The 25,894-nt window shown below is 39.5% G+C and overlaps 1 protein-coding gene across 1 annotated transcript; it reads left to right on the forward strand.

Annotated features, from left to right (window-relative positions):
• Positions 1 to 44: 44 nt before the first annotated feature.
• Positions 45 to 23,354, forward strand: SPCS2 (signal peptidase complex subunit 2). The gene is made up of 5 exons (XM_039228795.1): positions 45 to 173; positions 13,681 to 13,764; positions 14,589 to 14,749; positions 16,370 to 16,504; positions 22,567 to 23,354. Exons 1-5 carry the CDS (start codon positions 60 to 62, stop codon positions 22,751 to 22,753), a joined length of 681 nt encoding a protein of 226 aa, XP_039084726.1. The 5' UTR covers positions 45 to 59; the 3' UTR covers positions 22,754 to 23,354.
• Positions 23,355 to 25,894: the final 2,540 nt, after the last annotated feature.

Consider the following 25,894-nt stretch of genomic DNA (forward strand, 5'->3'; position numbering starts at 1 on the left):
AGTTTTAGCCAATCGGCTTCGGACAAGTAGGAGGGGAGGGAGACGCCGAGGCAGACAAGATGGCGGCGGCGGCTGCACAGGGCGGGAGGGCTGGTGGTGGAGGAGGCAGTAGTGGGGCTGGCGGTGGTTCCGGCTGCGGGACAGGCAGTGGCCGCAGCGGCTTGTTGGATAAGGTAAGGAGCCGCTTTTGGGGGGCAGCCGAGACCTTGGGGGGGCCCGGGAGGCAGCTATTCCATCTTCCCATCCCCGCCCCCCTTTTCTTCTATGGCTTTTCATCGGGTTGTCCCCCTCCTGGCCCATCTTGGGAACCTTATGGACGCTTGTAGCATGATCTCCACAACTCGAACCTCGGCTCTTTCCCTTCAGGTCTTCTTTCCTTCTTGGAAGTGTGCCTGGTCCTTAACGCTGGCCACCACAGCTTCTTGGGATAATTTGATTGTTCCCACATTTCAATGCAGCCATCGCTTTTCCTCGGAGGTGCTGGCGACCACAGTTGATGTGCCCATTTCATTGGGTAAACTGAAGCCCGAAGGAATGAAATCAGCTACTAGAAGTCAGTAGTCCCAAACTCCCCATCACGGTCACCACACTTGGGTGCTGCTGCAGGTTCTAAGTGCTCCTTGACCTTTTGTTTACTGAAGTTTCTAGGTGTTTTGTCACGATACCACTATTACTGAACTTCCCTTATTGGGATGACAGGAAACCTGTGAGATTTGTTTTTTCTCACGCTTTCTTCACACTCCCCCCTCTTTTTACCCCTCTGCCTGCCACTAATTGCAACGAGTCGGATTTGTGAGTTTGCTGCATGCTCTAGGTTGCCTCTTCCCTCTCCGCCAATCCATTTTTTTTTTTAAACTGCGGTACTAGCAACAAGGGCTTAAAAGAAAAAAGGGAAAACTGCCCCTCTGTTGGGCCTTCTTGCTCTTTGCAGAGCCTCTTGTTAGAAACAATTGCAAAGAGATCTAGGTCCTAGTACTGGTTCTGCTTCCAATTAGCTGTGTGACCTTGAAATATGTTTGTTCTCCCTGTATTCCTTCATCTGTTAAATGAGGGACTTAGCCTAAAGTACTGTTAGTCCCTTCCAGTTCTCTCATTGTGGGGCCCTGGATCAGTTTGATGAGAAATATTAAGTATGGAGCTTTTAATATAGTAGATGGGATTTCTTGCTTTAATCAGAAACAGCTTCTGCTATACTTCCTTGTGCCTAACAGATGGTAGGTGCCTAAGAAATGAATATGTGGTCTTATTGAGGGGTTCAGATCCAGGGTTTTTTTGCTTCTGTTTTTAGGTGTTGGTGGTTTTGAATCACATGGTTCTCACAGTCTTAACCATCTTTTTTTTTTTTTACTGTTTTTTATTTATGAGAGAGAGAGAGAGACTGAGCGCAAGTTGGGGAGGAGCAGAGAGAAAGGGAGACACAAAATTCGAAGCAGGTTCCAGGCTGTGAGCTGTCCATGCAGAGCCAAGCATGGGGCTTGAACTCACAAACTGTGAGATTGTGACCTGAGCCTAAGTTGTAGGCTCAACCAACTGAGCCACCCAGGCGCCCCAGTCTTAACCATTTTTAAGAGAGGGGAACATATTCTGGGAATTGGGATGGTAAGTTGCACCAAGACATGTGAGAGTGTTGGGAATTGATGGTCATTTTCATACACAAATCCTGCCTTTCTGCTGGTGAGCATCTCAACAACCTATGTGTATCCTGTCCCTTTGAGTGCTTTTGTTTTCCCTCTGTTTAAATCATCACCAGCAAACATTGTGGGTGGGTGTTCTGTTACAGTAATGATTACTGAAAAGTATGTGACATAATCACATTGTCAGAACCTGATTTGAGGATCATAAGATTTAGGCTTTCGGGTAGCTTTATTACTTTCACACTGTGTGATGACTGGCAAGTCAGTTAACCTCACTAAGCTTACCTTTCTTCATCAAAATAATACAGTTTTGGGGAGAATCAAATGAGATGGTACACATGAATGGTCTCTTTGACCTATAGTGTCTAATACATATGTGCAATGGCAAAGGAAAAAGAATCAAGAATTCTACTCTCAGTACTCAGTGGGCGTCTGGGTGGCTTATTTAAGTGTCTGACTCTTGATTTCCATTCAGGTTATGATATAGTGGTTTGTAGGTTGGAGCCCCACATCAGGCTCTGTGCTGACTGTGTGGAGCCTGGATTCTTTCTCTCAAAATAAATAAACTTAAGAAAGTAACTCAGTATAGCTGACTATAGGACATGGAGGTACCCAATATAGTAAAAGTATTTGGTGTATTCAAATGTGTGCTTTTTACAAAAGTTCAAATGCAAGAGAGAACGATCCCTGAGATCTACTTGATAAGGGGGTGAGGGCCCCAGGGGAGGACTTCATTCATGTCTGAGAATGGAGCTAGGACCTTATTTTGAGAGAGGACAGCATACTAGGTAAGAATATCCTTGAGCAAATGCTGGTGCAGATGGTGCCTGATGTTTTGGGTGGTGAGTTGATTGGACTGTCGTAGGAGACCTGTAGTGACATGCAGGTAGAATCAGATTGAAGAGGAAATAGATTGCTGGAGTAAGAGTAGGAAGCTGTAGAAGGTTTTTAAAACTATATAAAGTGGTTTTCAGAAAATTAGATAACTTGGTGAAGTAGAAATTAAGTCTTCTGATCAGGCCTTATCCCTAACTAGTGTATAGGGTTTATTTAAAAAGAAAGACAAGTTTGAGTTCTAGTGCAGCGTGTTAAAAGCCACATGGCCTTAAATAAGTTACATGGTACTACTGAATTTGAATTTCCTTATGTAAACAGTGTAGATTCCCATATGTATTATAGGCTTGTTGTTAATATTAAATTGTACAATATTGGTAAATGTTTTTGTTCATGGCTGTAAAAACAGAATGACCAGGTGATGAGAACCCAACTTGAGCAGCAGAAGAGAAGAGGCCTCACAAAGGAGCACTTGGCAGAATTAACCAAGAAATTAGGGAGATACAGGAGAGAAAATAAGTCAAGATCTGTTGAGGTACTTTTTCTCAGAAAACTTTATTTATTTATTTATTTTACAAATAGTTTATTGTCAAATTAGTTTCCACATAACACCCAGTGCTCATCCCCACAAGTGCCCTCCTTCATGCCCATCTCTCCCCTCCCCCTACATCCATCAGTTCTCAGTTTTTGTCAGCATTCAAGAGTCTCTCATGGTTTGCCTCTCTCCCTTTCCCCCACCATTTCCCCCCTTCATCTCCCCCTTGTTCCTCCGTCAAGTTCCTCCTAATCCTCCTATACGTGCAAACATGTGATATTTGTCCTTCTCTGCCTGACTTATTTCACTCAGCATAACACCCTCAAGGTCCATCCATGTTGCTACACATGGCCAGATTGCATTCTTTCTCATTGCCATGGAGTATTCCATGGTATAGATAAACCACATCTTCTTGATCCATTCGTCCGTTGATGGACACTTAGGCTCTTTCCATGTTTTGGCTATTGTTGAGAGTGCTGCTATGAACATTGGGGTACATGTGCTCCTATGCCTCAGCATTTCTGTATCCCTTGGGTAAATTCCTAGCAGTGCTATTGCTGGGTCATAGGGGAGTTCTATTGTTAATTTTTTGAGGAACCTCCACACTGTTTTCCAGAGGGGCTGTACCAGTTTACATTCCCACCAAGAGTGTAGGAGGGTGCCCGTTTCTCCACATCCTCACCAGCATCTCGTGTTCTCTGATTTGCTCATTTTAGCCACTCTGACTGGTGTGAGGTGGTATCTCAGTGTCAAGAAAACTTTACTTTAGCTTTATATCAGGTTGTTCTTCTGAATTCTCTAGCATTTATTCCACATGGGAATTAAACTATCACTTAATATGATCTACTGTTTTGTATTTTTCTACCAGTATGTATTTGTCCAGTTTCCCATGAAAGGTTCTTACAGTTCTCTGAGGTGATCAACACAGAATAAATACAGCATTGAATTTAGCAGACAAAAAAGCCCTCAGATCTGCCCCCCTCTCATATCAGAAAATGCCTTAGAGATGGTGCCTCTAATTGTCTGAAAACTGAGGATACTATGGAAGAGAAACATGGAGAGAAATATTCTCAGTGGAGCAGGATCTGAATAGAGAAGTTTTTGCTCTGTGGGACTGAGAGGCTGTTTCCTTACAGCCTCTTTAATTTTATTTGTCTTGATTTTTTTTGAAAGGTTTTTATTTTTATTACCTGCAGCTGTAGTTTTACTTCCCATAAAGAAACGTAATAAAGAGACACAAATGTGCCTATAGCTTTCTCTAAGCAGATGTGAATTTCTGCTCCTATGAAACTGAGAACAAAGCAATTCTACTTTCCTGATCTTAAAAATAGGTATGCAAATTTTTCAACCTTTATCACAGAATAACTTAGATTATTGCAGTGAGATTTTTTGCCCAAAGTACATCAACACATTTTGTTCTGCATGGGAGGCTGTAAAGAAAAATTGCTTGCTTAATTGTTTTAGCTATTAAAATTGATATATAGTATTAAACCATGCTTTCCAGAACTATGCCCAAATCCTTTTAGCCTTGTCCATGGATTTCTGTCTCCTGGCTGGATTTGTTTAGGCTTTTAAAATTATTTTGGCTATTAAACTGTTTTTTAGAAGCATATTCAGACCGTTTTAGCTTCATATCTGGATTTTTGTTTCCTGGCTGGACTGTTCATCCTGATTGTAAAGCACAGCTTTTATATCTTAGTAGTTGAGAACACAGGCTCTGGAGCCAGGTTGTCTAGCTGGCTTTGAATCCTGGCTCTGCCACTTAGCAGATATGTATTCTTGGCAAGTTAGTAAATCTCTTTGTGTCTCAGTTTCCTCCTCTGTAAACTGGGAATAATAATAAAAATGACCTTAAAAGGTGTCTGGCACTATATATATCTGGCACACAGTAAGCACTTAAAAAGTGTGTGTGTGTGTCTATATATATATAGCTGCTGCTAGCTAGTTGCTTACTCTGGGCTTCAGCTTCCGTAGATACATATATTTTCCTAACATGATATGAAGATCTCAGACTCCATCAGGGTTTTGGTTAAAAATGCAGGTTTCTGGACCTCATCCCAGACCTGAATCAGATTCTCTGAAGGTGGGACCTGGACAGCTTGCATGTTTTTACACATAGTTATTTATTTATTTATTTCCTCGACATTTTAATATTTTTTTTAAATGTTTAGTTATTTTTGAGAGAGAGAAACAACGCAAGCGGGAGGGGGCCAGAGAGAGAGGGAAACATGGAAACAGAAACAGGCTCCAGGCTCTGAGCTGTCACAGCACACAGCGTGATGTGGGGCTCGAACTGACCAGCTGTGAGATCATGACCTGAGCTGAAGTCAGATGCTTAACCTACTGAGCCACCCAGGCGTCCCTCTACATTTTAGTAGTTACTTCTAGGTTGAGAACTATTATCTTAGATTACTTTTTAAATCCTTTCTGGTTCTGATATATTAAGAGTTTGTTTGTTTTGTTTCTACCTGTTCTGCTTAGTCAATAGTGGTTTCTCTAAAATGTTTATAATGAAGAGACATCACAGCTCATCTGTGACAGCCTCCTCATTTTACGGACATGGACACAGTTGAAGAGGGGAAAATGAAGCAACTTGCCCAAGCTGACACACTGAGTTGGTTACAATTCCAGAATCTGGCTTCCTAGTTCTTAATCTAGTGCTCTTACCTTACTTCTTAGTATGTGGCCTCTCATACTGGAGCAGGCCATATGCTAACTAGCAGTAGTGACAAGAGCATCTGTTTTGAGGTCAGAAGACCTAGGCTCAGGTCTTGGCTTTGTCACCCATCAACCATGTGTCCTAAGACAGGTCATGTATCCCCTTTTGCTGTGCTCCATGATATCTTAGCTTGCCACATTTCTGTGTGGCATGTTTGGACCCCGACCCACCTCTGACAAAGGAGATGAACAGTTTTATGGCATTGCTGTAATTGTGTGTGTGTGTGTGTGTGTGTGTGTTTAAAGAAACAAGGTGCTGGCTTTTTAACATTGTTTTGCAAACTAACTTTTATTTTTTAATTAAATGTTTGTTTATTTTTGAGAAAGAAAGAGAAAAGAAAGAGCTCAAGCAGGGAAGGGGCAGAGAGACGGGGAGACAGAGAATCCTAAGCAGCCTCTGTGCTGGCAGCTCAAACCCACCAACCATGAGGTCATGACTTGAGCTGAAACCAGGAGTTGGATGCTTAACTGACTGAGTGACCCAGGTGCCTTCCAAGTGGAATTTTAATAACCTCTCAAAACCCATTATTTTTTACTTCATCAAAATTAAAAAATGCTTTTGTGTCAAAGGACACTATCAAGAAAGTGAAAAGGCAGTCCACAGAATGAGAGAAAATATTTTCAAATCATATTACTTATAAGGGTCTAGTATCTAGACTATGTAGAGAATTTTACAACTCAATAACAAAAAAGACAAACTAATTTTTAAAGTAATAAAGGATTTGAATGCCGTTTCTCCATACGAAGATACACAGATGACCAGTAAACACATGAAAAGATGCTCAGCATTATTTGTCATTAGAGAAATTGCAAACCAGAACCACAGTGAGATACCACTGGAATGGCTATAATAATAGTTTAAAAAAAGAAAAGAAAAATAACTATTGTTGATGAGGATGTAGAGAAATTGAAACCTTCCTCTATTTCTGGTGGGAATGTAAAATGATGGAGCCACCTTGGAAAACAGTTATCAGATGTTATGATTTGTGAGTTCGAGCTGCATGGGCTCTGCGCAAACAGCATGGGCTCTGCACAGAGGGGATTCTATCCCTCCCTCTCTGCCCATTCCTTACCCGTGCGCCCGCCCACCCTCTCTCTCTCCCTCCCTCCCTCTCTCTCACTCTCTCTCTCCTAATAAATATGTAAGAAAATGACTTTAAAAAACAAATTTGATTCTGTTGTTCCTCTCCTTTAAATATTCTCAATTGTTTGTCTCAGAATAAAGTCCAAGTCCCTTAACATAGACCCTAAGCAAGACTATCTAGGGTATACTCCCTCTGTTAAGTGTCTCATCTACTACTTTTCCTCCTTTGGAGCCTGTATACCCTTTCTAAACTGGGAGAGACCTTACAGAAAAGGGAGAGAAACAGTATTAGTTTTTCTTAGAGCCATACTCAGCTCTTTGTAAATCAGAGCAGAGTCCTTCTATTGGCACTACTCACTTGGTAGCCTTCATCTTTTCAGTGTGAATCAAGGAATCCTTTGAGCAGTACTGGCCTTTGTAAAGTTAAGGAACTTTGTGAAGCAATCCATTGAGGTCTTTATCACTATATAACTTACTTCTGTTTTCACTGCTATTAAGATAAGAACATAGACGTGTTCATGCTGTTATTTTATACTCAGACAATTTTGCTTTGCTAGGCATGTGCTTAATGACCAAGGATTTTGTCCTTTTTTGCCTTTAAGGCCAGAAGATGCATGGGGAACAGGAAAAGCCTATAATCCTCCAATCAGTTAAATCAAAAAATACCTTCTGGGGGCGCCTGGGTGGCTTAGTCGGTTAGACCTGGCTTTCGCTTAGGTCATGATCTCACGGTTCGTGGGTTCGGGCCCCAGGTCGGGCTTTGTGCTGACAGCCAGCTCAGAGCCTGGAGCCTGTTTCAGAGTCTGTGACTCCCTCTCTCTCTGACCCTCACCTGCTCATACTGTCTCTCTCTCTCTCTCCTAGAAATAAATTAAACATTAAAAAAATTAAAAAAAAATACCTTCTGTACTATTTACATATTCTGTTTAATATCCTTCTGAAGTCCTTAGAAACATGGAGTTCTTAATCGCGTATCTGCAGTGAAATATTTTTGTAGAAGTTTTTATTCATATTTGCAGCAGAGAATTGTAACTGAAATGAGTCTTTGTAATGTTTAGTCAAAGCCGTCAAATGCATATTTTTGGACACCTGGGTGATACAGTCTGATAAGCATCCATGTTCAAGTCATGATCTCATGGTTCATGGGTTCAAGCCCCACTTCTGGCTCTGTGCTGGTGGCACAGGGCCTGCTTGAGATTCTCTCTCTTTCTCTCTCTGCCCCTCTTCCACCCTCAAAATAAATACCCTTTTAAAAAAGTTTTAAAAGTGCATATTTTTAGAGGTGCCTGGGTGGCTCAGTCGGTTAAGCGTTCAACTTCGGCTCAGGTCATGATCTCATGGTTTGTGGGTTTGAGCCCTGTGTTGGGCTCTGTGCTGACAGCTAGCTCAGAGCCTGGAGCCTCCTTCAGATTCTGTGTCTCCCTCTCTCTCTGACCCTCCCCTGCCCACACGGTCTCTCTCTCTCTCTCAGAAATAAATAAAACATTAAAAAAAATTTTTTTAAATAAAAATGCATATTTTCTGTGGGCTGGTTAGCTGTCTAGATCTGGCAGTAGGTATGCTGGTCCAATAAAGTGTTTTATCTCTTAATGTGATTCTTTAAAATGGGACTTTTTGAGCTATATTTTCAGTTAAATTGCAGTTGGTTTTAAATGGAGAGAAGAGGAAAATTCAAAATCTATTCTGTGGGTTTTGTTGGCATATTTAAGATTAAAATAATTTTTCATTTTTTTTTATGTTAGCTATAACTTATTAGATAGGAATCAGGATACCCTATACGGCTATCATTTCAGGAGTTTATGTCTTGTTCTTTTGTTTTTGATGGCTAATAATTCCTTATACTTTGTGGGAAGCAGTATAGAATAATGACAAAGAGAATGGGTTTTGAAATCCTGAAAACTCTGTTGAGTCTGGCCTTACCACTTCCTGTCTGTCACTTTGGGCAAATTTCTGAAACCCTTACTGTTATCTGTAAAAGAAGGATGTTAGTCAGTTTGAGTTGCTTTATCAAAAATACCATATAACTGGTAGCTTAAGCAACTGAAATATCTCCTGGTTTTGGAGGCTTGGAAGTCTGAGTTCAGGGTGCCGGCATGTTTGGGTTCTGATAAAGACCCTTCTATTGCTTGTGGATAGCCTTCTTGGATCCTCACATGGTGGAAAGCAGAGAGAATTTGAAAAAAAAAAAAAAAAAAAAAAACCCTAAAAACAAAAACAACATTTAATCATTTTAGAGAGACTGGTGAGGGAGCAGAGAGAGGAGACAGAATCTGAAGTAGGCTCCAGGCTCTGAGCTGTCCGCACAGAGCCTGATGCAGGGCTCAAACCCACGAACCATGAGATCATGACCTGAGCCAAAGTCATACACTTAACGGACTGAGCCACTTAGGTGCTTCTTGTATCTTTTTGGGAGGATACTAATCCCTCTCATGAAGCCTCTACCCTCATGACCTAATTACTTCCCAAAGGCCCATCTCCTAATACTACTATCACATTGAGGTTAGAATTTCAACATCTGAACTGTGGGGGAGACACAAACATTTGTTCATAGCAGATGGTAATTATTCTTAATAGTGTTATCATAGGGATTAAAAGAGATGGTGTATATAAAACATTTAGCACAATACATAGGACACATTGTACATTCAGTAATATCTCTGGTTATACCTCCCTCAGATTCTGTGGATAAGAGCCAAGGGAGATTATTTCAGCCACGTATACATTTGTTAAATTTAAACTGGAAGTTAACATTTTAGAAATCTTTTCCTTCTTTTTTTCTAAGAGTTTAGACACCTTTTTAAGAAGTAGCTGTTGACACTGTATTATGTCCCTGACTCAGAATATAAAAACATGTAGTCCCTGTTACCAAGTAAGGGAGATGTTATATAAATCTAGTTAACTGTGATGCAGTATATTAACTTTGCATAATTAATAGCAACAACAGTAGCTAATTTTTAATAACTACTTGTGTGTACCAAGCATTTTTCTGTTTTTTTAATTACAGTACTTAATCCTCATACTAATGTGTAAAATAGGTATTTTTGTCATCTTTATTTAACAATTGAGCAAACTAAAGCTGTAGAAAGATTAAATTATTTACGCTCACAAAAATAAACCAAAAAAAAAAGATTAAATTATTTGCCCAATATCATCCATTAAATAGAAAAGAGAATTAAAACTCAAGTAGTCTGATTCCAAAACTGTAGCTTTTAACCACTATATTGTGCTCCTTTGCATAGTTAGGGCCACCTTATTAGGTGAAGAAAGAATGTATTTGCCTACATCTGCAGTCACTCTAAATTCAGTTAGGTTCTGGTTTGAAGTATAGTTATGTCTTTGAGAAGAAGGCCACAAACAGAGTCTGCCTTGGGGTTGAGTTCAGAGGTAAGGGCAAGTAAAAGTAAGTTTCTATCCCTGAAGATGGGACAGTTTTATGGTGAACCATGTATTTGTATGTTAGCCCTAAGTAATTTAGTTGCCTGTCTCACTTACTGGCTGTGTGATGCTTATGTCCCTGAACTTTAGTTTTCTAATCTGCAGGACATTGGTTTCCAGATTGAGAATCTGCTTAATCAGTGGTACTAGCTGTTTAACAGTGGATGAGAAGTGACCTGCATTAAGGGATATCATTCTGAAATTTTAGACACACAACATAAAGAACTTCCTGTAAGTTTTTCCAGAAGGGAAAGAGCATTGTATATGAAGAATCAGGAATCAGAACGGCTTCAGGAATCTCAGGAGTCCCATAACCTCTTGAGACAATGGAATAAAACTTTAAAATTTTTGAAGAGGAATCATTTCTCTTAATTGTGAGGGTAGAATAAAAGGATGTTTTCAGATATGTAGTCTCAAAGTTTATTTCCCATGTGCATTTTTCAAGGAAGCCACTAGAGGACATGTTCACCAGGTCAAGGGAATAGTAAACCAAGAAAAGAGTAAGACACAGTATCTAAGAAAAAGGAGTCCAGCCCAAGAGTATGGGAACCCGCAGGGTGGTAGCAAAGGGAAATTCCAGGGTGACAGCTATCCAGCAAGCCTAGAAAGCAGTCCTCACAGATCAAAGCAGGTCAGGAGGCTCTAAAACCGATTATTCCAAAAAGATGAAATTCAAGAGTGCTGAATACTTTCACACATATTGACAAGAAATTATTTATTTATTTATTTTTTACAAATAGTTTATTGTCAAGTTGGTTTCCATATAACACCCAGTGCTCATCCCCACAAGTGCCCTCCTTCATGCCTATCTCTCCCCTCCCCCCCCACACCCATCAGTCCTCAGTTTGTTCTCAGCATTCAAGAGTCTCTCATGGTTTGCCTCTCTCCTCCTCCCCCACTATTTCCCCCCTTCTTCTCCCCCACGGTCCTCCGTTAAGTTCCTCCTAATCCTCCTATACGTGCAAACATATGGTATTTGTCCTTCTCTGCCTGACTTATTTCACTCAGCATAACATCCTCAAGGTCCATCCATGTTGCTACACATGGCCAGATTGCATTCTTTCTCATTGCCATGTAGTATTCCATGGTATAGATAAACCACATCTTCTTGATCCATTCGTCCGTTGATGGACACTTAGGCTCTTTCCATGTTTTGGCTATCGTTGAGAGTGCTGCTATGAACCTTGGGGTACGTGTGCTCCTATGCCTCAGCATTTCTGTATCCCTTGGGTAAATTCCTAGCAGTGCTATTGCTGGGTCGTAGGGGAGTTCTACTGTTAGTTTCCTGAGGAACCTCCACACTGTTTTCCAGAGGGGCTGCAGCAGTTTACATTCCCACCAACAGTGTAGGAGGGTGCCCGTTTCTCCACATCCTCACCAGCATCTAGAGTTTTCTGATTTGCTAATTTTAGCCACTCTGACTGCTGTGAGGTGGTATCTCAGTGTGGTTTTGATTTGTATTTCCCTGATGAGGAGGGATGCTGAGCATCGTTTCATGTGTCTGTTGGCCATCTGGATCATATTGACAGGAAATTTAAATGGGAGAGAATTCGAAATATCACTATATTGGTGATAAATACATTGATTGAGAACAACAACCAAAACAACGGTAGCACCAAGGAAAACAAAAAGCTATCAAGAAAGAAAAAGTAATCCTAGTATAATACATGATTCATCTGTGAATAGCATTTGTGGTTATAAGGTACAGTTCAAATAATCTAGCCAAAATTAAGGTCTAAGACCAAACCACTAGTGATCTACTATGATTGTATTAAAAAGATGGTGGGGGAGGGAGGAGCAGGAAAAGTTAATGCGATTGTGGCAGGGGATGAAATGGCTCACTTTCTTCTCTTGTTGTGAGAAGTCAATAGATTGAATGCCAAAAACTGAAAATTAAGAAATAAGAATGTAAACATTTTTTACAGAGATAAGTATTTTAAAAAATCAGCCAAAAGGAGATAAAAGTAGTGTCAGAGGAGTGGAATTGACAATAGCAATGATCTTAAAGTTGATGCCAGTGATTGTTGATTTGGCTCAGTTTACCTGTTTCTATACTATGCAGGAGGGAAAGAGGAATTATGTGAAGTCACAGCATTGCTGAATCTTAATTGGCAATACTGCCTGTATCAGGGATCCCTAAGTCTGCTTGTTAGAGTGATTCACTGGAAGGACTCACAGGACTGAATGCATAATTTTACCAGTTGAAGGGGAATATAGGATATTGTTTAACCAGTCCCCTGAAATTGAGTACTTGGGTTACTTTTTGCTGTTATAAACGCTGCTGCAGTAAGTAGTCTTGTATATTATTTCCTGTGTGTGTAGATATGGACAAATTCCCGGAAGTGGAATCCAAGGTGCTAAATTGCCTTAGTAGGTGTTACACTGTTTTGAATTTCTATCAACAATGTGTGAGATAGTCACTTGCTTCTAACTAGCACAGTAAAGGAAAACCTTTCTGAACCTTTGTAGATAAGAGAAATTGAAATAGGGTTTGCCCAAAGTCCTATAACTAACTGATAATAGGACTTGATTTTTAATTCAAAATGTTCCTTCCATCAGACTACACTGGATTTGCGGTTTTCCTACATTTAAGACATACTGGTAAAATATAAAAGTTGTTAGCTGATGAAGATGTATTAAAAGAGACCTTCCTCATCTTGTTAGTGTCCGAAAGTCCACGGATGTATATTGTCTGAGTTTTCTGGTCACAGAATGAAAGGATGAGCAGTGGAATTCTTCCCTGTTCCCACATTTGGGTAAAATGGGAATGGGATATGTGAGTTCAAACTGTAGTCTCTGTAGCCCATGTAAGTGTTCTGGTTTGAAGCTTGCAGATGGAGCTTTCCAGCACAGAGACTGGCAACATCATATCAGTACCACCGGATCCTAGTGACCTAGTCTTCTTCAATTTCATTTTTAAGTGTTTTGTCTTTTAGCTGTCTAACATCCAAGGACGAAGAGTAAATGTTATGTGTACTTGAAGATGTTCCTCTTAAATACAAACTACAAGCAAATAAATTTGAAAGATCTAATTGGCTTGATTAGTTGATTCATGAGTCAGGCAGCATCCCATCTAGTGGGTAGAGGGAAGCTGCAAAAGGCTACAGAAACCAAGAGTTTTAAAGTGAGAGAGGGAGTGGGAAAAAGGAAATTATTAGCAAATAATTTTAGTTTTAAGCAAGCTCGCACTAAAGACAGTCGAAGGAGCCTATCAGTAAATTTCCTAATGTTGACCAGGAAATTCTTGTGTTGACTGGATATATTTCTGGAGAGTTGAAACTGCAGTTAGGTTAGGTACTAGGTCTTAGTTTACTGACTTGAGTCTTTAACTAAAGTGACACTGTTGGGGCCTGTGTTGATTTTTAAACACTTAAGGAAGTAGTTCTTCTACTTTCAGTAAGATGCCATGCCTCTTGATGCACAACTTTTCTGTTTTACAGTGGAAAATTGATGATAAGCCTGTAAAAATTGACAAATGGGATGGATCAGCTGTGAAGAATTCTTTGGATGATTCTGCCAAAAAGGTATTTTCTTTTTTGTTTGTTTTTTTTTTTGTTTTTTAACATTTTTATTTTTGAGAGAGAGGGAGACAGAGTCCAAGTAGGGGAGGGACAGAGAGAGAGAGAGACACGGAATCCAAAGCAGGCTCTGGGCTCTGAGTTGTCAGCACAGAGCCCACCATGGGGCTTGAACTCACAGACCGCGAGATCATGACCTGAGCCAAAGCTGGATGTTTAACCAACTGAGCCACCCAGGCACGCCCAAAAGGTATTTTCTGAGGTGGGAGTCTGTTAGTATATCTACTGCTTATGGCACATCTACAGGTCTTTTTCATCTGCAACTTGGAATGACCATAGTTTTGAGTTGTAGGAATTGAGCCATAAAGCAGTTTCTAAATTCCTTATATTATATGTAGGGAATATGTGTTAAAATGTTAGCTACTTCAAGTTTCTGTCAAATTCTCTAATTTTTGAATTGCAGAAAGCTGGTAGTCTATTGTTTTTTAATTTAATTAGCCTAGAGCCAACAGAGTTAAGGAGAATATAGAATATTAATTCATTATTGGTCATCTCTATAGTTTAAAAGGGAAGAGAAACTTTTTCCTCATTTTGGGGAAAAAAGTTGAGGATTAAAAAAAATGTATGAGAAGTTAATGAGCCTTTTCCTCTGGGATCATTGTGAACAGCTTGAGTCTTTTTTTGCTTAGAGTGGTGAAATCCTGATTGGAGAGAACTACTTGGTAATTTATATGATCCTTAACATAACTTTTACATAGAAATCAAGACTAAAAAACAGGTACTAGGAAGGAGGCAATTCTTTGAGCTTGATTCCTTGTTCTTTTAACTAGGTACTTCTGGAAAAGTACAAGTATGTGGAGAATTTTGGTCTGATTGACGGTCGTCTCACCATCTGTACCATCTCCTGTTTCTTTGCCATAGTGGCTTTGATCTGGGATTATATGCACCCATTTCCAGAATCTAAGCCTGTTTTGGCTTTGTGTGTCGTATCATATCCTTTATTTACGTTCAGGTTTGTACTCTAGTGACTGTTAATTAAAATCTCTACTGATCATCCTCCCCGCTCCCTACAAAAAATAAATTCTGGGGCCTGCTAGTGTTAGAATTTAACATTATGAGCCATGGGCATCTGTGATTGTAGGTAGTAATTATCATTGTTATTTTAGATTTAATGTGGTTATTTTATCTTTAATTCTGTTTAGTTATTAATATAGAGGTCATTATAATCCATGTGTGAGTGCCTAATAGCAAAACACACATTATAGTGAGACCCAGTTCTTCTCATTTCTAGCCTGCTGCATTCCCATTAGACCCAGTCTGCTCTAAGACACTCATTCCAGGATATTAGGGAAAGATCAAATTTTGGAGATTCAGGTTTCCTTGAAGCTGAAGGGCTGGACTGGGAGTTAGTGAGCATGAGTAGAGGGGTGGCTTGTATTACAGTGGAATTAAATCCTATTCTGGAGTTGGAGGACCTAGGTTTGAAATGCAAGTTGTTTTGTGATCTTGGGCTAAAAAGAACTTAACTTACTGGAGTCTGTTTGAATGCTGATCAGTTACATATATGGGCAATACATATTCAGAATTATAAAGATTTTTTGGGGGAGGGGGGGAGAGAGAACAAGTGAACTCATGCTTGTGTGCATGGAAGCCGGAGAGGGGCAGTAAAAGAAGGAGAGAGGGAAACTTAAGCAGGCTCCATGCCCAGCGGAGAGCCTACTGTGGGGCTTAAACTCATGACTGTGAGATCATAACCTGAGCTGAAGTCAAGAGTCAGATGCTTAACCAACTAAGCGACCCAGGTGTCTCTGAAATATTTCTAAAAAAAAAAAATGTACTTTGGGAATTTTTCTTACAGCAAGCCATTTAATAAAGTAGGCCCTGATTAAAAATGGTATTATCAAAATTGATCCCAAATCATAGTCCCAGAATTGGCACCTTGACTTCTTTTTTTTTTTTATTTTTGAGAGAGAGAAAAAGAGACAGCGTGAGCAGGGGAGGTTCAGAGAAAGAGGGAGACACAGAATCCAAAGACAGGCTTCAGGCTGTGAGCTGTCAGCACAGAGCCTGATGTGGGGCTCAAACCCACAAACCATGAGATGACCTGAGCCACCCAGGTGCCCCGGCACCTTGACTTCTTACAGTAATCAGATAAATCATCCCAGTGTGAATTTTTTCACCATTAAGGTAGTTCCAGAGAATATGCTATAGGTTCTGGGGACAGTCCCCAAAGGAATTCCAAAAGAGGTTTAAACAATGAAAACAACATTAGTATAAATATATGACCTTCCAAGAGAACTACCATGATGAAATTTCATTTGTTGGTGTTTAAAGCAAACATGATCTTGTTATTTTTATAATCATGTCAGTTCTATATATATATTGGTAGTGACTTCTCTGTGCTTGATAACTAAATACATATGTATATATAAATACATACACATACATATATATAAAACATTAGGATGAAAATGAAATAGCTAAATTTTCAGTGTTTCGCAGCAAGATAAAACTGTCTTCTAGGACTATTCATTATGAAAGTTGTCATAGCCCTTGTCAGTTTATTTCTTTTGTCTGTGTGTGTGTGTGTTTTCCTTTACTTTATCTGAACCTATTTTGTGATGATGGGAATCCTGACCATTTATACCTCATATAAGGAGAAGAGCATCTTTCTTGTGGCCCACAGGAAAGATCCTACAGGAATGGATCCTGATGATATTTGGCAACTGTCCTCCAGTCTCAAAAGGTACGACTATCTTCATAGACCCTTAAATTCTGCTGTTGGATTCTCTCTGGGAGTTGAGTCATTTTCAACAACAGACTATTTTATTGTATGCTCACTCCATGCAGATCATAGTGCTAGTCATGTAAAATGAAGAAAGGGATATGCATGGTCTACAAGGTTTTTCCTAGCATTGTATGTCTGAGGTTGTATTATCACAGAAGTGCTCTGAAGATACACTGTGTGGAAGAAAGTACTTCGGTAGAAAGATGAAGAATGAGTCTCTTTCCTGTGGCCAGTAAACAGAGCCAATTAGAATGTAGAACTAAGAACGCCAGAGGTGTGAAGTGAATTATCTTTAAGAGACCCATATACCTTCTATGATCTGTGATCTTGACTGCAGTCTGTGCAATCAGAAATTTTTGCAGCAATGCACTGGGCAATTCAGAGAATCACCTTTCCATGTTCCTGACCAGCCATGGGTATAACTTTGTACAGCTGACACCTGAGGTCTTTTTAGGTATCCAGAGCTGAGTTTAAGTTCCAGCTCCTCTCTTTCTAGGTATGTGACTTTTGGTATATCATGTAAACTATTTGAGCTTTAGTCAAAATTGGATCAAGAATGACTCAGAATTGTTGGAAAGATACCAGCTGGTATATATACGAAGTATAAAAATAGCAAACGTTGGTGGAGCATTAACCATATACTGCATATTGTGCCAAGTGCATTATCTCATTTAAATCTTAGAACCACCCATTTTATAGGTAAGAACACAGACCCAAAGTGTTTAATTAATTCCTAGAGCCCAAAAGTGAATTCCAGCAGTATTCTAGCCCACATCTAAGCCCAGAACTCACGCTTTTAGTCACTATTCTAAAACCACATGGGACAGTTCTAGCACATAGTAGGCTCTCAAATTATGAGCACAGTTATTCACATATATGAAGATAAGCATAACACCAATGCCAAACAGCCTCTCATTACCAGCTTGTGCAGGTGCCTATTAGGAGGAGCAGAACGCCATTCTGATGTTCCAGCTGGGTTCTCTTCCTGGCAGGGCTCCCAGCTGCCCCTTGACCCAGCCATCATAAATCTATACCTTGTGCCAGGCCCCTAAAACAGTTGTAGAATTCTAGACCCTAGCAGTGTCTTGATTTCATTATTTTCATTCACCCATTTCATTTCATGCATACATACATTCATACACAGTAAATTTCTTTGACAGCTTTATTGAGATACAGTTCACATACCATACAGTTCACACATTTAAGTGTACAGGTCATTGGTTTCTGGTATGTTTTTACATATTGCAACTATCACCACAGCTAACTTTAGAGCATTTTTATCATCTCAAAAAGAAACCCTCTACCCTTTAGCTATCCACCCCCCACCCCTCCCCAAATTCCCTCAGCCTTCAGTCACCATTAATCTACTTTCTGTCTCTATAGATTTCTCTATTTCTGATGTTTCATGTGAGTGGAATCATATATGCTCTTTTGTGACTGGCTTCTTTCACTTGGCATTATGTTTCCAAGATTCACCCATGATGTAGCATGTATCAATATTCCTTTCTTTGCCAAATATTCCGTTACATGGCTACACCACATTTTGTTTATCCATTTATCAGTGGATGGACATTTGAGTCGTTTCCACCTTTTAGCTGTTATGAATAATGTTGCTATAAACAGTTCACCTACAAGTTTTTGTGGGGACATAACATTTTTATTCCTCAGGTAAAGTACCTAAGAGAGGAATTGTTGTGTCATTACAGTAACTCTTTTAACTGCTTGAGGAATTGCCAGACAGTTTTCTGTAAGAGCTGCACCACTTTCAATCCCACTAGCAGTGCACGAGGGTTCTGGTTTTTTCCAGGTTCTCCGCTGATTTTTACCAGCTGCCACATTATTCTTGCCTGTGGTGAGGAAGTATGCCACCTCTGTTCCTTCTCATTGCACTTAAATATAGACTCTCTTCTCTTCCTTGAAGATAGCTCCTGGCTCATTGACACTCTCTCTAACATAGCTTCTTTGGAAGTATCGGTGATTTCATTATCCAAATAGTCGATGATTCTGTTCTCTGGCCTCTCCTCTGATGATCTTGTTTTCTACCATGTCTTAAACACTTATTTCCCTGGACATATCCTAAACCTTGCTGATACTGGTAACTAATTACCTTCATAGTTTCAATTTCGGTATCCCACTCTATGACCATTGCTTCTTGTTTTTCAGTTCTCTTGTCCAGATGGTTCTTCGGCCTCACTGGCATCTCTAATCCATTGAGCCTCCCACGTTTTCACTGTCCCTTTTGTCCCTCATTGTCTTCCTCCTTACCCATCTTTGATTCCATGGCATTTCTGTAGTCCCGTTACTCTCACTGTCCTAAAGCGACTTTCATACCTTCTCCTTTGTCTTCAAATCTATCCTTCTCACCCATATTTACTCTGCTTCTTTTGTTGCTGAGAAGATCAAAGCAGTCAGAAGTCTCTCGTCATTACCTGCTTATGGTACCTATCAGTCTGTTTCTTCCTAGGTTCCCATCTAAGACCACCTCTCCATTTGTCCACTAGGTTCTCTCCCTTCTTATTTACTTGATGTTTCCCTCTCTGCTGGGTCATATCTTATGGCATACAAACACGCTGTAATTTCTTCCAACTAAAAGAAAGTGGTTTTGTTCTCCTTATTCTCCTCACATGATCTTTTTATTTCTCTGCTCTCCATTTCTTCTCTCTGTATCTCTTGGATCTGTTTGTCTTTATTTTCTCTTTCCTCCTCATATTCAACCAACATTTGACAGTGAATCGCTCTCTCCTTGTTACACTTGTTTTTTAAACTAGGCTTCTAGGATACTATAATCTCCTAATTTTCTTATTACCTTAATATCTGCCTTTTTAGTGTACTTTATGATTCTTCAGCATTTGAAGAACAGCTCTAAATTTGAAATGCCACTAGTGCTTGTTCCTAGCACTTCTTCTCTGTCTATAGTCTCTAAGTATAATATATCTAGACTTTGAAGACTTTAAATACCATCTTTATGATAAAGATCTCTAAATCTAGATCTCTGTCCTGAACTCCACTTTTCTGTTTGACATTGGATCCTATTTAGCATTTCAAAATTAACATATTCAAAACCTAACCTAACCCCGCTATCCTTCATCCAAACCTGTTCTACCCCTAGTTTTCCCATCCCAATAAATGGCACTTCCATCCTCCTACTTACTTTGGCCAATACTCAGTCATTTTGACTCCTCTCTCAGTCTTTGCAGTAGTCTGTCAGCAAATCGTGTCAGCTCTGTCTTCTAAATATATTCAGTCTGATCACTTGCCATCGCTACTGCTACCCGCATCTCTCAGTTAGGTCACTGTAATAATGTCCTCATGGACCTCCACAGCTGCTCTCCCTGCTCAGTCTATTTTCAGTACAACAGGCAGAGTGATCTTTTTAGAACATAAGGCACATCAACTCAGTCCTCCGTTCAAAACCCTGTCACTCTGAAAAAAAATCTAAACTCCTAAGCCCAGCTTAGAAGTCTGTACTCATCTATTCTCTACACCCCACACACATATGCACACACACCCCTTATTTCTCTCAGCTCTCCTCTCTCATTCTATTGTGTTCTTCAGACATTCCAGGCGTGTTTTTGCCTAGGGCTATTGCATTTGCTGCTTCCTTGCTTGGATTATTCTTTTTCCAGATAGCTTGTTCTTCCTTCTTTAGGGCTCTGCTTAAATATCTGCTTAGTGGACCCTTTTCCTGCCTACTATATTTAAAAGGACGTATTTTTTTGTTTTATTGTTGGTTCTTTCATATACACCAAAGTAAAAATCCCAAAAGGCACAGCTTTGTTGTGTTCACTGCTGCATATTTTTAGCATCTGAAACTGCCTGATGTGTAGTTGGTCTGAATAAATATTATGTAACTATTATATAATAACATTTATATTTTCCTGGAAATATGTTAGACATAATTGTTATATTATGTAATTATATGTAAGTTATATAACATGTAGTAATAAAATATTAATGGGTAGTTATTTCTAAAGTGCATCAGATCACAACTCATCAGGTCATGTCCTACCATCAAAGTCATGGAACTGCCAGTAGAACTGGGCCTCAGAGTCCTCAAATTACTGTGAAATCAACTAACAGTAGTTGGCTGGAGTTTGAGAAAAATTTTGAGGTGTTGAAAATACTTTAAAGACCTTGACTCATAGCTATTTAGGTTGGGAATAACTGGCTAGCCAAGTTTTTTTGTTTGTTTGTTTGTTTTATTTTATTTTTTTAGTGTGGTTTGCACATGGTGTTCTATTAATTTCAGGTGTACAGCATAGTGATTCAACAGCTCTGTAGGTAGTTCACCACAAATGCAGCTGCCATCTGTCACCATGCAGTGCTGTCACATTATATTGACTATAATCCCTCTCCTGTGCCTTTTGTCCCTGTTACTCATTCCTTAACTGGAAGCCTGTTTCTCCCACACCCCTTCGCCTATTTTGCCCATCACCCCAGCTACCTCCCCTCTGGCGACCATTAGATTTTTTCCTCTGTATTTATAGGTCTGATTCTGCTTTTTGTTTGTTTATTCATTTGTTTTGTTTAGATTCCACTATAGGTGACATGATGTATTTGTCTTTCTCTTTTTTCATTTAGCTTAATACCCATAAAATCCATATTGTCTGTCTCAAATGACAGGATCTCATCCCTTTTTTGTGACTTTCTTATCTATTCATTTATTAATATATACTTGGGCTGCTTCCATATCTTGGGTCTTATAAATAATGTTGCAATAAATATAGGGCTGTTTCAAATTAGTGTTTTCATTTTGGAGGAGGAGGATAAATACCAAGTAGTGGAATTACTAGATCGTATGATAATTCTATTTTTAATTTTTGTAGGAATTTTATACTGTTTTCCACAGTGGCAACACCAATTTACGTTCCCACCAATAGTCCACAAGTGTTATTTTTCTTCATATCCTTACCAAGAGTTGTTATTTCTTAGACAATAATTTGTTGAGCTATGATTTTTTGAGCACTGGTTAATAATAGGTATTGTTATAACCATGACAGTGATCTTGAAAACTATGTGGTAGTTTTCCAATTTTAAACATGGAGAAACACGCTTCTTCAGTGGAAGAAAAAAGCAGTTCCTTCCTCTAAAGATAATAACAGCTTGACAATCTGCTGAATGTGCCCTAATTAAATGGAGACAGAAACAAACAGGTCATGGTCAGGGGAGGAACTCAGCCTGCCAGAGGTTGATTTTTATTAACACTTTTGAATGGGTGGATATAGCAAAGGCCTTCAAGGTACCTTAAGGTATAAGGAAGGAATCTCTGGAATTCACGTAGTAAAAGATATCCTCTGGCCTGGAATAAGGGTAGAATCTGGAACTAGATTGAATATAGGGAATAAGCACCAAGCAGCCTGGAATTGGTGAACATCAATGAAACCATGAGTTCTTCATTTAATCATAAAAATTTGATTGTTGGTATACCAAGTGCCAACCTAAGAACAGAAAACAAATAAGACAGAATTCTTGTCCTTAAGAATCTCTGTGTTTAATGAAGAGCACGGACAGATACACAAACATCATTTCAGTAGATAATTTCATTGACTGCATGGGAGACTGTCATTAGACCTGGCATCTGATAGGTGCTTAGTGTTTGAGTTGATAATTGATGGTCCAGTGTATGACAAAGGTGAGACATCTGACCCAGTTTGGGAAGGCTTTCCCAGAAAACTTTATGCCCTAATGTTAACAAATGGGAACTAGTCTGGTGAGATTGGAGAGAAATGTCTACTAGGAAGATCCTTCTAGCGTAATAAATGGAAAGTAAGAGGAGATGGTCCATATCACAGTCTATGACAAGGTAAAGATGGTGCACAGTAAATAAGGCAGATACCAATGGATCAGAACTTGTATCTTGAAGGCAATTAGGAACCCCTGGATTTTTTTTTTTCAAGATCTGTGTGTGACCTACACACAGCGCCAGTAGCCAGCTCAGTCATTTCTTCAAAAACAGTTGATACTCTAGTGTTACTAGTTGAATCTCTATGTTTGGTTTTTGATTTATTATCTTTGCTTAGGTTTGATGACAAATACACTCTGAAGTTGACCTTCATCAGTGGAAGAACAAAGCAGCAGCGAGAGGCCGAGTTCACCAAGTCCATTGCTAAGTTTTTTGACCACAGCGGGACACTGGTCATGGATGCATACGAGCCTGAAATATCCAGGCTCCACGACAGCCTTGCCACAGAAAGAAAAATAAAATAGCCAATTCTAAAAGTAGCTGTCTTTCTGCTGGATTATGCTGAATTTCGGGGTGAGGGAGAAGGAAACAGAGAACTTAAAATGGATAAAGTAAGATATGTTAAAAATGTCCCTGTTTTGTCCTGAAATTTTAGTCCATTCTGGATCAATAGGATTTTTCTAGTTCAGATATGAGAAGTTGTAGCTCTGATATCTAGCTTTAGCCTACTAGGTCTGCTGATTGTGTTGTTTTGATTTGCTTTTCTGGAAAAGCATTTTTGCTAGCAGCCATACAGACTTCCTTCCTACCCAGCAGTACTTTATATCATATAGCTTTGTGCCATGCAGCATTCGAAGACTCAATTTTTAAAATTGTTAACCTATTGCTGACTTTATTGTGTTAATTCCTGTTTCAACAGCTATTTCTCTTACTTCAGGATACAACTTCTTGTGTATGACAGCTTTCCTTCACACACCATTTTTGTGGGTGTGTATATATCTGACTTGGGGGAGAATTGGAAAAAAAAAAACAACACAGCTTTTTAATTTGTTTAAAACAGACCTTCTGCCTGTTACATTTTGTGCTTTTAACAAATTAAAGAAGCCAGTGGCATTTTTAGTTTTATATTGTCTATGTTTTCCACTAGTAAATACCTGTTGATTTGTTTGTGTCCTTTATTAACTGCCATTTTCTAAAATTTTTTTCAATAAAAGGAAAGAAGATGTGAAAAAAATGGAGTCATAGTCTTGATGGAAGGAACGAACAGAGCAGCAAGTGTTAACAGGCTTACTGCTATAGGTTCCTTTTGTTTTCTAGGCGGTTTTACTAGTCAGAAACCTGTGCAAACCTGTTGGTGAGGAACTGCTAGCTTTCCAGGGATAACAGTAATGACACTCAATACTTTGTGCCCAGCCAGTATTCCAAGTATTTGACATGTATTAACTCTCCAATGCTCACAGCAGTCCTAAGAAATAGGGACGGTTACTATCCCCATTTTATAGATGATTAAACTGAGGCACAGAAATTGAATACTTTGTCATACAGCTAGTATTAGAGTTGGGATTTAAACCTGGTTTGTCTGGCTCCACAGTTGTGAGGTGGCATCTTTTCCAGTGTTTTCCCAGTATGGTCAGAGAAGGACTGAGCACTTGTCCAGATCCTGTGACCCTTAGGAATGTTGTTCCTCTGGCTTACGAAAGTACAATTCCAGCTGAGCCTAGTACTTAAAACTATTTTCAGTTTATAAGAAATTACACTTATTACATTTTCCTATGGGAATGTTGTCCTGTCTAGTGCCACACAATGGGGATTATGGAACATAACTGGATAGGGAGCTGAAGCCTCGGATTCTAATAGACTCTTTACTCTTATAAACCTTGGGTAAGTAATGTAATTCTCTGAGCTTCTGGTTTCCTTTTTTCTTTTAAAAAAGAATTTTTTTAAGGTGATAGTTCTATTCTGTTAGCTGCAGAGCTTTTGAAAGTGTATAATTAGATATATATAACAATATATAATCATATTTTTACAATGAAGGAGTTGCTATTAGACACAAGGGTCCCAGGGCTAGTGGGCCTAGGGAATAACCCTCTCCAATACGACTCCTTTGAGTTCTGTCATACCAGGTGTACATTTTTCTTTACATCACAAATACATGTTTTTTTTTTTTTACAAAAACTGAATTATGTTGAAATATGTTCTATAGTTTTTGTTTTTTCCTGCTCCCTTCCCCTACCTGTAGCTTTTTTTTTTTTTAACAATATTTCTTAGGTACTTTCCCTGTCAGTATATATCGGTCAAACTCATTTTTGTTTTTAATTAAAAAAAAAATTTTTTTAAGTAAACCCAACGTGGGCCTTGAACTCATGACCCCAAGACCAAGAGTCATATGCTCTACTAACTGAGCCAGCCAGCCACCCCAGGTCAAACTCATTTTTAAAAAAATTTTTTTAATGCTTTATTTCTGAGAGAGAGAGAGACCGCATGAGCAGGGGAGGGTCAGAGAGAGAGGGAGTCACAGACTCTGAAACAGGTTCCAGGCTTTGAACTGGTTGTCAGCACAGAGCCTGACACAGGGCTCAAACCCACGAACCATGAGATCATGACCTGAGCCAAAGTCGGACACTTAACCAACTGTGCCACCCAGGTGCCCCCAAACTCATTTTTAATAGTTGTATGATCTACCATAGTATAAACATTTTAACTATTTTCCTGTTAGAAGATGTTTGTTTTCCAGTGTCTCACTATTCCAAGGGAGGAGTGAGTTTGGGGAAAGGAGGGAAAAGTAGGTCCTCAAGTTGAAAGACCAGAAACCTGGGTGGTTTTCCAACTTTATTCTAACGTGTCACCTCCAGCAAATCTTATTTCTTCTCTGAGAAGAGTCTGACCCTGTCAAAGAAGTTTTGGATCATGTATCTTTTGAGATGATTTAGGCTCCTTTACCCCCAGACATGTCCACATAGAAAATATTTCTTAGGAAAATTTGAAAAAGTCCTGTAATCCCTTAAATCTGCCCATAAACCCCACTGAGATTTCATAAGCTGTATGGATCTCTTAAGGTTTTCCCCTGACTCCAGAAACCATTTGAGGCAGTGTGGTTTTCTAAGAAGTGGGTTAGCAGCCCAGCCATGGGTGGCAGTTGGTCAGCCCCTCTTCCCGCCCCCACCCCCACCACACTTGTGGTATTTTAGGACGGTTTCCTGCCACTTGAACAGGCTCAAGCCTCAGCATGGGTTTATGAGGCTACAGAGCACCCACCTCTCACCGGCTTTCAGCACCTAGAGTGGCCAGTGGTCACCCCAGCCTGTTTTTTGAGTGCTGCTTGGCTGCTCTTTCTCTTTAGTAGGTCTACAGCACCCCTCCCACCCGGAACTCTGAGCCCCATCACATTTTCCTCCTGGCTGTTAACTCCCCACATGCACCTAGGATGGACTAGCATCTTCCAAAATATATAAGACTGTAAGAAGAGTGGGGAAAGGGATCTCATATTATTTGTAAATTTCAACTACTAACATGTATTTAGTGTTTGGTGCATTTATATATATTTGTTTTAGAAACAGTCTTTTCTTTGTTCTGAAACAACCTGATAGAATGGCAAAAAATGCAGAGTTCCTTTGAATACACCAGTTACATTTTTCTCTGGGTCCGGATTCCTCCTCAATTGAGAT

Source organism: Hyaena hyaena, unplaced genomic scaffold (assembly GCF_003009895.1).
Source record: "Hyaena hyaena isolate Hyena2069 unplaced genomic scaffold, ASM300989v1 scaffold_34, whole genome shotgun sequence".
NCBI classification, from domain to species: domain Eukaryota; kingdom Metazoa; phylum Chordata; class Mammalia; order Carnivora; family Hyaenidae; genus Hyaena; species Hyaena hyaena.

Bases quoted from the DNA above. Each gene is read 5' to 3' on its own strand.
- SPCS2 (XM_039228795.1), top strand. From the start codon at position 60: ATGGCGGCGGCGGCTGCACAGGGCGGGAGGGCTGGTGGTGGAGGAGGC. The intron at 14,750-16,369 runs ATATCCTTTATT...CTTTATCTGAAC, and splicing joins TTGGCTTTGTGTGTCGTATC to CTATTTTGTGATGATGGGAA. The intron at 16,505-22,566 runs GTACGACTATCT...ATCTTTGCTTAG, and splicing joins CTGTCCTCCAGTCTCAAAAG to GTTTGATGACAAATACACTC.